Here is a 14577-nt window from a genome sequence, read left to right as displayed (position 1 = left end):
AATTTTAAAGCTGGCAGGGCACCCAGTTTTCCTACTTAAAAGCTGTGTGCCCACAAACAAGTTCCCTAACCTCTTTGAGCTTCAATTCCTACATCTCTAAAACGGGGATGACAGCCCTTCTTTCTGTGTTTTGGGGAGGATTAAAAGGATAGTGTAAGTAAAACAGCTAGCAAAGGGCCTGGATTATGAATGGGGTTTAATAAATTTTAATTCACTATGGGGCCTAGTAAGATAAAATGACATTTTCAAATTAAAATCCTATCAAATATTGGCGATAGGATGAGAGCAAATAGATTATTGCTCTGGTGAATAAAGGTGCCTATATTTATACAATCTTTAGAGAACCATGAGGATTATCTTTGCTGCAGCCTTCATTTTAATTAAGAGCATAGAGATTAGACATATCAGCGTAGGAAGAGGTTTATATTTGATTTAAACCACAGATGCACATTTGCAGCATCTAAACATTCCATTCCTTGGCTAAAGATGTAACAAGCCACTTCAGCAAACCTGAAATTGCAAAATAAATGGAAAATGCTTAATCATTTAAAAAGAAATAGCAAAGGAATGAAAGACCAAAGCACACACGGACACCAGCAAGGAAAGTTAAGCAGCAGGAAGTCTCCTCAGTTTTTTTAAAGGCTGACAAATGACTTCAGTAGACAGGCAGGATATAAAACTAAAGGATCCATCTGTATCGCTTTTCCACACAAACATTTTCAGAAAAAAAGTGTACATATCCGTAAGCAATCTCATTTTGGGTAAAAGTTTTTCTCAATGAGAAAAGCAAGTTGCAAAGCAATGTGTAAAATACAAACTTATTTTGTAAAAACAATGTCAAGCCCCACCTACATCTGAGTATGCTTTGTACACGTCTGTATGAACATAGAAAAGGTATGAACGGTTCAAGCCAGAATGCCACACTGGGAACCTTGCCGGGCTTGAGGGAGATTTTTATTTCTTGAACATCTTTGCATTACCTCACCAAATGCAGTGAGCACGTATTACTTTGGAACAAAAACATTTAAAGATAAAAAAGAAAAAATGTACCTTTCCTATTATTCATCCACCCCTTCATTCATTCATTTGTTCATCATCCAAAAGTTACTTAATCCTGACCAGTGACCATGATGTAAACTAAGTTGGTCTTCTCTGAACTGTCAGACCTGACTTTTTCAGAGGCATGCCAGCTAAATTTAGTTATTTTTTTAAAAATAAATTTATTTATTTAATTTATTTATTTTTGGCTGCGTTGGGTCTTCATTGCTGCGTGCGGGCTTTCTCTAGTTGCGGCGAGCGGGGGCTACTCCTCGTTGGATGTGTGGGCTTTTCATTGTGGTGGCTTCTCTTGTTGCGGAGCACGGGCTCTAGAGCACAGGCTCAGTAGCTGTGGCGCACGGGCTTAGTTGCTCGTGGCATGCGGGATCTTCCCTGACCAGGGCTCGAACCCGTGTCCCTGGCATTGGCAGGCGGATTCTTAACCACTGCGCCACCAGGGAAGCCCTAAATTTAGTTTTATTTTGTGGGGTTAGCCATGTGGTTCTGTGCCGTGTCCTAAAATCCTGTCCTGTTCCCCTTTGAGACTGAGATATATTAAATTCAAACCATTTGGAATTAATTTCACTCCTTTCCTTTCCACCTGTAGTTACTGCACTCGAGGGAGGACTGACTGAAGCCTCAGTTCCAGTGAATTGTGTGTAGCTGTTGGTGGCAAGAACATGGAATTTAGAGGAAAAAAAAAAACCCCAGAGTTTTTCAGTTCTGACTCTTCTACGAACCAGATACGTGGTTACAAGGGGACGCATATGTACTGCTATGCTACTTCCTTCTTTCTGAACCTCAGCACCATCTTCTGTCTTTGAGTAATGATACCTATCTTACAGTATAGCTGTAAAGCTCCAGTGGTGTTAGATATCGAAAGTCGTAACAGATTGCGAAGTGATGGTTGTGTGTCTATTACTACTTCTCCACAAAGAATTTGTGGTTTTTGCTTCCAACACAGGACAATCACACATGTTTACAAGTCTTGGCAGGTTTCCACTTGAGGTGAGACTATCATAAGTCTGAATGGTGCTGAGAAGCAACAGCTGCCATGTTAGGCAAATGCAATTTCTTCCTTGTAACGATCGCAAACCCAATTAACCAAAAGCATATCTGACCTGGTATAATCGTCTTCAACAAGCATGTGCTTTGGAATTGGTGAGTACCTTCCTGGAGAGATGGGCGGCAGGGAGGTTTTGTATTCTAAAGTGCCATTGTTGCCAGAGAGGAGATGGTTTCCCATTGGTGGAGAATAAGCTAAGGGGTGAAAGAAAAGAAAAGAAATCTGTTATGTGGGTGATTCAATGTGTCATGCTACAGTTCTGTTAAAAATAGAAAGGCTTTGCTACACGCTAAGAGTTTTCTGATCCTTCAAGAGGAGGGAGTTGCTGTTGGTTTGCATTTAATATGTACAAGCACATGGTGACCTTAAGGATTGGAAAGATGTAATAACAGTCATATCTGTAAGCCCAGTTTGTATAATTAGGTGGAGAGAAAAACTGGAGGAGAGACCCAGCACTCATATTTTCAGAACAATGATTAATTTTCTATTGAAATAAAAATGTTAGCTTTTTAATTGCAGAGCTCACATTCTTTTCACGTAATTAATATCAAACCATCAAAAGCAGAAAGCTCTTAGGAGCAAGTTCTTGTATAAGACTTTAATCCCTAAATATGCTCTACTCCCATCCCAGAAAGGCTAACTCTGGCCTTTCTCTTCTGTTCCTCACCCCAATTCATCCCCCTTTTGGGTGACTGAAAAGCCCTCCTAACTGGGTCTCCTGCCACTGTTCTCTCCCAAAATCCATTTTATACATTGAGAAATCCAGGTCTGAGCATGCTGTTCTCTTGCTTACACACTCTCCATTGCCACTACTGTATTGAATATAAATTCTCCCTTTCACCATTCTTACAAGATTGACTCATTTCAATATCCCCCCTTATGAATCTCCTATGGTCCTTAAGTAAGGCCTGTTCTCCCCAATATCTGTACCTTTGCTCCACTCTACCAGCTACCTGCAACTTCTCTCTCCTATCCCATCTCTGATACCAAAATCTCATCTATTTTTTCAAGATAAATTTCAAACGCCACCCTCTGCATAAAGATTTTTCTGATCTTCCGAAGACAGGTGATATCCCTTTCCTTTGAGTGCCCAAAGGACATTTATTTTTACCTCTCTCATGGCATGTACATCCCTCTCAGTTTGCCAAATATTGCTACTATTTATATATCTGCATTAGCCTTCCTTTCAATGAAGGCCATGATTTTATCTCCTTTGTATCGCACATATTACCTTACAAGGTGTCTTGCATGTATTGAAATTACTCAATACACATTTCTTGAATTGAATAGCAAGTTTTGTTTTCTCCTTTTTCTCTTGGATGTTGACCTTATATGCCCTTCAAGAAGAGGCTCACAGAGCCTCAAAACAGATTTTTCTAAATTTATCCAGTTTGAAAAACTCTGAAAGTTAACACTCTTTCATATCCTGAGATAAGGCTGATCTCATCTTACTTCTTGCTTGACAAAAAGACATATTTTGGGGCAAGTCATTTTAGAATCACCATTAAGAAAAGCAATAGCTAATGTAATGGGGCAGATAACAAAATCATTCAACATTTAAATTTCAAGAGAAACGTCCAAATCTAAGAGAGGTCAAACAACTTGCTTAAGACCATAGTACTAATTAATAACAGGTCCTGAAGACATTCTGAGTTCCCAGTCTCACAACTGGTTTCTCAAAATTTCAGAATGAGCACATTTACTCATGCTGACAAAACTATCCCTTAAACTCACATCAAAGAAATGAATTGCTTCTAAATCTAGTCCCCAAGGACAGAATCTTTTTGTTGACCTATTAAGAAGAGGGGAAAACACGGGGCTTATGCAGCAGTGGACTTTGTGAGGACACAGTAGAGCACCTCATTGTTAGTTGTTGCCCTAGAAGCACACACCTCCACTCCATCTCCACTGCCATAGTGATCAACAATTTTCTCTGGCTTCCCTGCCAACATATCAAATTCTGGTAAAGGTAAGAACTATAATGATAGTTATTAAGGATTATGATTTCACCAACTGAGGGCAAGATCCTTTCCCCCAGGAAGAAGCACAGTGCTATCTCTGGTTTATTTTGCCAGCCCCTCTTTTCCACTCTGCTGCTATACAGATTTGAACTAGGAAGAGAGACTATTAGGACACGAGAGCTATCATGCTTTAGGGGCCTGAGAAACAGATTTTAAAAATGCGTTGCCCCTTGGAATACTACTCAGCCATGTAAAAGAATGAAATAATGCCATTTGCAGCAACATGGATGGACCTAGAGATCATCATACTAAGTGAAGTAAGTCAGAAAGAGAAAGACAAATACCATATGATATCACTTATATGTGGAATCTAAAATATGACACAAATGAACCTATCTATGAAACAGAAACAGACTCACAGACATAGCAAACAGAAGTGTGGTTGCCAAGTGGGGAGGGGTTGGGGGAGGGATGGGTTGGGAGTTTGGGATTAGCAGATGCAAACTATTATATATAGAATGCACAGGCAATGAGGTCCCACTGTATAGCACAGAGAACTATATTCAATATCCTGTGATAAACCATGTAAAAAAGAATACGAAAATAATGTGTATATATATATGTATAACTGAATCACTTTGCTGTACAGCAGCAATTAACACAACATTGTAAATCAACTATACCTCAATAAAATACATTTTAAAAATGTGTTGCCCCTATGCTGTTGTAATCACACTGTCCATAACATACATCATCAAGCCTTTCCATAAGGGTGAATCTAACAACTCCTCAGGTAAGGCCTCCAAGGCCACTGGGGAGTCAAGTGCAGGATCTCCCTGAAGTATTTCCACAGGCTAAAAAAGAGTGAAGGTGCAAGTAGAGGACTTTGCCAAGTTTTGTAGAATTCCGATTTTGCAAACCTGGCATGCTGTTCAAAGATGACACTGAGCGTGGTACTTACAGTGAGTAATATCAGGTGGACCGTAAGGGTCAGTCATATAAATGGTGGTGGCTTTGCCAACTTTTAGATAAACTACATCTGACGTGTTCTTCAATATTGCTACCGCCTCTTCATGTGTTACTTCTTCTAAACTGTAATTGTTTACCTGAAAGGGGGAAACATTCATGATTAGAGCCAAATCTATGCAGGTGAAGAGAACTATTCAGGCAGGAAGATATACAAAATTATGACTTATGTAAAGATTAAATTGCAATCATTACAGTCCAGTATCTATATCACACTTTGACAGAACAGATGGATTAAAGGCATGAGCCAAAGCAGATAAGGTACAGTTGTTGATGCTAAAAAACAAGGTTGCTTCTGCCTTTTTCTAAGAGGAAACGATATTTTATTATAGAAATCAGAATACTCTTTGTGGAAAAAGGAACAAAGGGGTCAAATGTCCTTCTTATGCTATAGTGATTGTGATTACAGAAGTAATATACATCCATTGAAGAAAACAAACAAAAACAACAGAAGAAAATAAAAATTATCCCTAATCTCCCTATATGGATATATTTCTTTAAACGACTGTGACCATATTACACACACTGTTTTGGAACCTGCTTTTTAACTTCGAGTGAACATTTGCCTCTAACATGAATGTACTTCAACAACATGAGTTCTGTTTCCTACAAAGCACTGTGCTGCATGACTATAACATAATGATTTAACTAATCTCTTACTAAAGCATGTTTATGCTGGTTCTAATTTTATTATAAATGATGTTGCAATAAACTTTTTTCTATATTTGTACACCACTTTGATGACTTCTTCAGGATAACTCATACAAACGAACACTGGACAAAGTATATGAATATTATAAGGGCTCTGATACCTGTGTCCAAAGTGCCCTTTGGAAACATGAACCAGTTTACTCTTAGACCACAATTATACGAGAGCCCCCATTTTCCCACAGTTTCACCAAACGTGGCTTTTCTCACTTTAAAAACTGTTTGCATCAAAATGTCATTTAACATGAGTCTATTTTCTAAGGAAAGAGTGCTAATGTTGGAACATAGAACTTTTCAGGTGAACAAGTTCAAGAGTACCTTATTGCTATCGGCTTTAACAGCAACTCTTTTGTTATTGGACAGAAAAGCCTGTGATACCTGAGCAAATATTACTTCATGGCAGTGGCTTACAGTGGGTCTTTGCAACACTTCTCTTAAATGGTTTTCAAATACTCAGGAAATATTTTACATACCTAGGTTATCCTTATTTGGCTCCTATTTTTTTATGAAGCAATTGTTTAGTGGGTTCCTGCTGAAATGATGTGGAATTCAAATAAATGTGATAGAAATGTAAATAAATAAAATAGATTGGATTCCTACATATTCTCTGTACTATCTAATCAGCACTTTAGTCATTTAATACCTCGTAGCATTGCTTTTTATTTTTGCTTCACGTTGCTATATAAATTCCATGTGTCAGTTAATCCTTGGTGGTGTAGCCCAGGTTAGGGACCCTGGAACAGGAGGGAACTGAACCTGACTGCTGACCATGAGCTCTCCAGTAAGCTGTAAGCCTCTCTACCGGTTCCTACAGTTCTCTTCTAGACAAGTGACATTCTTGTAAATCTTTTGTATTTCCAGTGTCTAGCACTTGTTTATTCATTGATCAAATATTTATTGCATACCTATTATATGTCAGTCACTGTTCTACATGTTAGAGATATAGTGATAAAAAATAAAGAATGATAATCATAATCATAGCAGACACATATAGCCTTATTACATGTCAGGTACTACTCTAAATTATTTTACGTAGATTAACACAATAAAGCCCCACAATAACCTATGTGCTGGCTATTATAATTACTTTCATTTTACAGATGAGAAAAGCATGCCTGCAAGAGGTTCAGAAACTTGCCCAAAGTCATTGATCTAATTGTAGTAGAGGCAGAATTCAAAGCCAAGCAGTCTGGCTCCAGGGATCATGCTCTTAACCACTTATCTATACTGCTTCCTCCAGATGGACACAGCCCCTGCTCCCATGAGACTCACGTTCTAATAGAACATAGCTGTTTATGGAATGAATGGATAGAAAACTAGACCCATATAGAGTGGGAATGTAGAGGGACTAAGGCATGGGGAACACAGTTGATGATGGCAGCCTTTAGTTATAGACAGAGAAATAACAAAAATGACAGTAATAATAATAAGAGCTAACATTTATTTAACACCTATATGTCATATATCTTGGAAGTACTACGTATATATTTTGACATAAATCATATCATTGGTCCTGGTTATAGCTCCATGAGGTAGACATGAATAATTAGGCCCATTTTACCGGTGAGAAAAACTGACATTTGAAGAGGTTAACTTGCAACAAATAGGTCACACAGACCCCAAGTGGCAAAGCCATCAGTTGGGTCACCGTCTCCTGAAAAGATGAAAATGAGACGGCCCTTGAGTGTTGGTTCATTGAAACCTAGGGCTTACATCATCTATTCTTTCTTCCTTTAGGAGAAGAGTCTCTTTCCAAGTTTACATATAGAAGTAATGTGAATTCCTAAGTGTTATAAAAGCCTGAGTAATCATTACCCTTCTCGCTTAATCCAGTGGTGACAATATATTGCATCAGCCAAATACACTGACAAAGTCAAAAAATAAATAGGTAAAATGGGTGCTTCCCTGGTGGCGCAGTGGTTGAGAATCTGCCTGCCAATGCAGGGGACACGGGTTCGAGCCCTGGTCTGGGAAGATCCCACATGCCGCGGAGCAACTAGGCCTGTGAGCCACAACTACTGAGCCTGCGCGTCTGGAGCTTGTGCTCCGCAACAAGAGAGGCCGCGACAGTGAGAGGCCCGCGCACCGCGATGAAGAGTGGCCCCCGCTCGCCGCAATTAGAGAAAGCCCTAGCACAGAAACGAAGACCCAACACAGCCAAAAATAAAGAAATTAATTAATAAAAAAAAAAAACAAGTAAAATGGAAAGTAGTTTGATGTAGATAATGTTTCTTCAAAACCTTCTTGTATATTTGATTAATCACTTTTTTAAGGGCGGTACCACTTGTACCTAGATAATGAATATTTACAAATAATGCTCATATTACAATGGTTTAAAATGTGTATGGAAGTGGGTGTTTTCTCTTAAACAATGGTTGCCTAAGGTGGCTCTGAATATTGTGACCGTGCACCCCAGAAACGTCTATAGAGAAAAAAGAGAAGAGAGGAGGCGTTTGTTGGCATAAACAGTGAGGATCACAAACCAACATATAAAGACCCTAAAGGCTAGAAAACAACTGGATTAGACTACAAGTGGCACAAGAGCGCTCTTCCTGACAGGGCTCATTGTCTCTCTCTCCAGGGTACAGAAAGCACACAGCTCATTAGATTAGCAGTGAAAAAGAGATGAGGCCAGTGTTTATTAAACTGCACTTTTTCCATTTTTAAGTTGGGCCTTGAAACAGTCTAGAAGATGTTATCTTTAAGTGTGTTTTCTGAGAATCACTTCCTTAACAGACTCTCAGACCACCAGGAAAATATTTAGAGCAGAAAACAGAAGTTGAGGAAAAGTTGGAGGTGAGGAGTGAAGAAAGAGAGGATATTGGGGAAAATATTGGTAATTTAAAATAGTGGTAGTTCAGTCAGTTTTTGTTTGGTGACTATGAAATGTTGGAAAATTTACACTGACTTTTGTCATGGAAGAGGTGGTGGCAACAATATGTAGTGATTAAGAGCACATGCTTTTGAGTCATGCAAACCAGGACTCATCCTGTTCCTGGCACTACCTAGCTGTGTGACTTTGGGAAACTTATTTAACCTACTTAGCCTCAGTTTTGACATCTGTAAAATAGGTATGAGAATAATCACTGCCTCAAAAGGGTTATTGATTTAAATGTATTGCCCTATGTAAAGTGGCAGGCTCATTACTTATTAATGTGAGCTCTTGTTACTATTACTACTGTCATCATCCATCTCTCTTCTCAGGAAACAGGAATTCTGGGTGAAAATTTTCGCTGAGCATTTTCCTGTAAACATCTGTGAACTGATGAGTTTAATTAGAGAACTGTTGATGAGGCTTCTGTGTGGTCTTTTTAAAAATTCAGAATAGTATAGGATCTGGACCCAAAAGTGCTCTTTTGTGCTGAAGTCTTCAAAATGCTTTTCACGAAAGTGGGTTTATTTGGGGTAATTATATGTGTGCATTATCCTCTGAACTCTCAAGATAAAGGGCCTACAGCTGGAGCTGATTGTACACAGAGAGAAGGGACATTATACTGATTGGCTGGTTGCTCTTGTCATTGTTTTCCATTGTCTTTTTCCTTTTCCTTTTTTCTTTGGCATCAAGTATCTGCCTATAATGGTGAACACTGAGCAACTGGCCTGGTTTCAGAAAAAAAATCATGTGCATTTCAATGAAGTGTTTCTGTGGGGTGTGCTACACAGAGGGGGACATGTGTGCAGCCTGGCCATGTATTTCAATAGGACAGAGGACTGAGGCCAAGAGAGAGAGGTTGGAGGTGAGATGACTCATTCTCTCGAATGGAAGAGGGAGCACTGAATTGGAGCATGATGCCGACAGAAGAGGGCAAACCAGTTGAAGAAAGGGGTGCCAGGAGACTTGAGCATGGCAAGTGTTGTGGGAATTCAAATAAGTGTTAGCAAATACATATGTGATGGTACAAAGGTGGGAGGTGTGCGGGCATGAGAGGGTGTGATAAGGAGAAATGAGCAATGTACAGATGGCAACATACTGACCTTTCCATATTCATTCAGGAATAGCAATGTGGTGAGACAAACTGGGAGGTATTATGGACATAAAAATTGTACTAAGACATAGTACAAGGAAATGTGAGACTCTAGAAACACTGGAAAAAAACATCACAAACTTCAAAGTTAACTTTTAAAAGAGAAGACAAAGTAGATGATCACCATATTGTAAAATAACTTAAAAAGGAGGCCAATCTAATGTAGTAATGTCAATGGTATGAAAATAAATATGCATAAACCAAAGACTGAAATCTCTGCAGTCCATTGTAATGAACTGCTATAATAAAATTTGTTTTAAAAATAACTATGAATACATGAGAAATGTTAATAATGGTTATCTCTGGATAATAAATATTTTCTTATTTTACATCTTTTCAGAAATGAGATGGTTAGAACAAAATTAACTATGGTTAATTATGGTTAGAACAAAATTAGTTATGGTTAGAACAAAATTAACTCTATTTTTCAAATGAATAAGAACAAAAACCTTAAGTAAGGGAGAACAGAAACTAAGTGCGGTGACCTCTTTATGAGACACACATAACAAGATCTCATGAGTAACGGAAAATTGGAATAGGAAAGAAGGAAGTTGATTTCTCATGCCCGGTGACTTTACTTAAATTTATGAGAAATAATAACCATATTTTAAACCTAGGTGTTTTTTAGAAATGAAGGCAACCTGGTATATAATGAGAGTAATTTTGAAAGTAGACTCAGATCTGCTATCAATTTCTAGTTTTATGAATTTCGGCCAGTTAACATATTTACTGAGTTTTAATTTTCTTATATGTAAAATGGGGATAATATTGATTTATTTGTTGATTTACTTGTGTTTATGAGAAAGAAATGATACCATGAACCTGAAAAGACACTGTATAACATAAAGCAGTGTACGAATAATGATCAAACATCATAATCAGACATAGTGCTTTGGCTGATCCTAATGCTGGAAATAGTTTCTTCCTGTTCAGGGTTCTTTCTGTGAAACTGATCTCGTACAACACTTACTCCTGCAGTGCCTCTTTCCATCTCAAAGACTGACCTTCTCAAGGGCAATGATTAGATCGTTTTCATCTTTGTATTCCCCCAGCTGACACAGCATAAACAGTAGGCACTTAATAAATGTTGAAACAATCCGCTAAATAAGTTAAAAAAACAATGTGGCATATCACAGGAAAAGCAACCAAAATTCCCTATGTTATAGGAAGAATGAGGCATTTGTGTTGAGCTTCTATTTTATATTTGTGTTGAGTCAGAGAGGAAAGGATAAGGAATGAAGGTCATTCAACCAACAATACATATTTATTGGACACTCACTCTGTGTCAGGCATGGGATAGAAGAATGAAAGGCTGGTACAAAATGTGAACACCGGCTCGCATCAGCTTATAAGGGACATAATCAGAGCTCCAACAGTGCAAATTTCTTCCTCCTCAATTAACCATTAATGCATTTCTTTTTTTTAAAACTATTTATGTAGCATTTTTTAAAATAATTAATTAATTAATTAATTAATCTTTGGCTGAGTTGGGTCTTCGTTGCTGTGTGTGGGCTTTCTCTAGTTGCAGCGAGCAGGGGCTACTCTTCCTTGCGGTGCACGGGCTTCTCATTGCAGTGGCTTCTCTTGGTGGCAGAGCACGGGCTCTAGGTGAGCGGGCTTCAGTAGTTGTGGCACACGGGCTCAGTAGTTGTGGCTCGTGGGCTCTAGAGGGCAGGCTCAGTAGTTGTGGTGCACGGGCTTAGTTGCTCCGCGGCATGTGGGACCTTCAAGGACCAGGGATGGAACCCATGTCCCCTGCATTGGCAGGCGGATTCTTAACCACTGTGCCATCAGGGAAGTCCCATTAATGCATTTCTTCATCTTTCATTGCATAGAGAGAGAGAGAGAGCAAGTGCCACTGATGTCTTGATTGACTCCAGCTTCTTCTATAGCACTGGTCACCAAATGGACCGTATGATAGGAACCCCAGTACAATCAGCTGGGTACAGGAAGAAATATCTGAACTTCTATTAATATTTATCACATCAATCTTCATCTTTGTATTTCTTGTGTATGGTTTAAAATAAAATGTATATATTACCATAACAATATATGAATGCAATCTAAAGTAGAGAAATATACATATATTAAAGACAACTTTTTGTGTTTTACTGATGGGGTGTGCTGTTAAAGAATTTTAAAACCACCGCTTTATACTAGGTACCGATATGTGATGACTATAGAGTAAGTTCTATAAACAGGGTTATTAAACTGAATACAAGCAAAAGAAATAAACAATATAATGGAAGGCTTTAACCCTTTATATAAAATCCCTTTATAAATAGAGCCCTTAAACCCTTAAATAAAATATATCATTGCATTTGCATTATATTGTAATTTTATTGTATTTGAGACAAATTAAAAGGGAGTCCAAGAAATAATTATCCAAATTTTTTTTCCCCTGGTGTTTCAGAAGGTAATCTAACTACTGGAGACAGAGTCTGAAGGGTGAACTATTTCTAATGCCTTTTAGCCCATGACTGGAAATTGCTAAATGATGCTATACCAGCTTGATGCAATGAGCATTACCTCAGAAGTCACCCTCAGGAGAAGCAGTGGAGCTGCAGCAGAGTGGGGTAGGATGTGATTAGGTCAAGGTAGAATGATGGTTCTTAACCTGGCTGCACATGAGAATTGTTTGGAAAACTTAAGAAAAAAAAAAAAATGAAAACGAGGCATGGCTCCTACCCCAGAGTTTCTGATTTGATTATTCAGGGTTGATTGAGGCCTGGGCATCCATAGCGTTCAAGAACTTACCATGAGATTCAAATGTGTAACCAAGATGGAGAACCAGAGGGGTTGAGTAAACTGCTGAAAGGAATGTGGCTTTAGAAAATTGATATCTAGGTCTGAATCCAATCTCACAATTTATTAGTTATGTAATATTGGAAAAATGTTTGCATCTTTGAGTTCTAACTTTCTCTTCTGGAAGATGAGAATAGCAGTAATGACTGCCCTATCCATCTCTCAAGTGTTGGAGTGAGGAGGTGCTGTGGGTGAAAGATCTTCTTAAGGAGGAGGCAGTGTGTTGGTGGTAGGAAAGAGCCATGTGCAGAGACAGTTATAGCTTTTGGTTTTTATTTAAGGTTGGCCTAAACAGTGAAAGTGTTTTAAAATCCTCTTCATTATTCAGATAACTCCTACATATTTGCATGGTCTTCAAGATGATTTTCTCATTGATATTTGCATGAAACAAGGTGATAGTGGGTCCTCACAACTAATGCTCCTTCAGAAAATTATCTTGTTTCCACTCATCTTCCCTAAATCTATTTAATGTCCTTACCATAGGATAAACATTCTGGAATAAAAATAGGAGATGCTCACACATAGCACATCCCAGAGTGACTCCAGTGAACACTAGTTCTAGGTATTTCATAAACATTACTTAAGAAAAAAGTTCCACAGTAAAATATATTTGAAAGTTAGGGTACCAAAGTTAAATTAGTTCCTTGACTGGAGGACTTCATAGACCCTTATATATGCTAAAGTTTGTTGAGAATCTACAAAAGAGGTGAGATACAGGTTGTAGAATTTCAATTTGACTATAGATGCTTTTCATGTGACACAGACATGAGACTAATATTTTAAAACACACTTGGGAAACACTGATCTAAGGCAATGCTGTCATGGTATTGAGGACATAACAAAAGATCAAAGATGAACATGACTTGCCCAAGGTCAGTTAGGTAGAGTTAATGCTGGCTGCCTAGGACTTGAATCCAGATATCTTATCTCTGAGTCCACTGTCTTTCCATATTATTTCAATGCCTCATTTACCTTTCCTCTTGTCTTCGGCTTCCCTTTAAGCAAAGAAAACATACAGACTTATTTTCTGTAAAAGATGTAAAAAGTCTCTCACTGACAATTTTTTCTTCAAACGTCAAGCAAAGGTTATGGAAAAAAGAGACTAAGATTATAAACTTTAAATCACAATGCGACAGGGGATTTGCCAATTAACAGTTCATGTTGTCCCTTTAGAGAAGACAATTAGATGACTCTAGATTCAAAGTTTCTGGTATTGTGTAGAAAAAAGACGAAGAAGATCACATTTCTGTAATATATGTGGCTCTATGTATAACCATGGTAGGGCTTAATAAAAATGAGTGTGTAAAAATATATGAAAGAATTAGAAAATTATCAATACTGTTAACCTCTGACCATCTGTTCCATGAAGTTCAAGGCCAAGAGGGAATCTATTCAGTCTGAGATTTCAACACTAAGCTACTGGTACAATCCATTAAAGTCAGATGTCACTGTCATTTGAAAAAATAAAAAACAAAACAGAACAAACAAAATTCTAGTGAATGATAATAAGTGCCAGTAGCAGGGGAAATTTTAAAAAGTGTTATTTTGATAAAGAGAACATATACCACGCCTCTGGGTGACCCATGAAACATCAGAGAGGTCTGACATTAAAGTCATCTTATTTGAAACACTAAGGGGCTTATTGCAAAGGTTTTAGGCAGGATAATTTTTTCTTACAGTAGAATAAATGTAAAGGTCAGATGCAATAATATTGCCTGTTTTTTTTTTCTTTTAAGTTGGGGAATAACATTCTAAAGAATCAAAAGAAGTTTTGTTAAAAGGGTAATCTATTTTCAGAGGATAAATGGATGTATGATAAAATTTAGTGCAAGAGTGAGAGGAAAAGTGTAAAACATCTTAAAAGACTGAGAAGTGGAGAATTGGCAAGACATAGCTTTTTAAACAAATGTGGAAAAGGAATTCATATTCATCATTGTGTTTCCAAGAG

The 14577-nt window shown here is 38.0% G+C and overlaps 1 protein-coding gene across 20 annotated transcripts in view; it reads right to left on the bottom strand.

Annotated features, from left to right (window-relative positions):
• Positions 1-14577, bottom strand: part of DLG2 (discs large MAGUK scaffold protein 2) — a 2066111-nt gene that overhangs the window by 517556 nt on the left and 1533978 nt on the right. For all 20 annotated transcript variants that reach the window (XM_082410132.1, XM_082410117.1, XM_082410128.1 and 17 more), the window contains 2 exons: positions 5027-5171; positions 2160-2298 (listed from right to left, as the gene is read on the bottom strand). In XM_082410132.1, the coding sequence (XP_082266258.1) occupies positions 2160-2298; positions 5027-5171 (284 nt within the window). The remainder of the gene's footprint in view (positions 1-2159; positions 2299-5026; positions 5172-14577) is intronic.

Source organism: Balaenoptera physalus (genome assembly GCF_965194825.1).
Source record: "Balaenoptera physalus genome assembly, chromosome: 10".
Classification (NCBI taxonomy): domain Eukaryota; kingdom Metazoa; phylum Chordata; class Mammalia; order Artiodactyla; family Balaenopteridae; genus Balaenoptera; species Balaenoptera physalus.
Note: the sequence above shows the minus strand (reverse complement) of the source record. Positions and strands in the feature narration are given on the sequence as shown.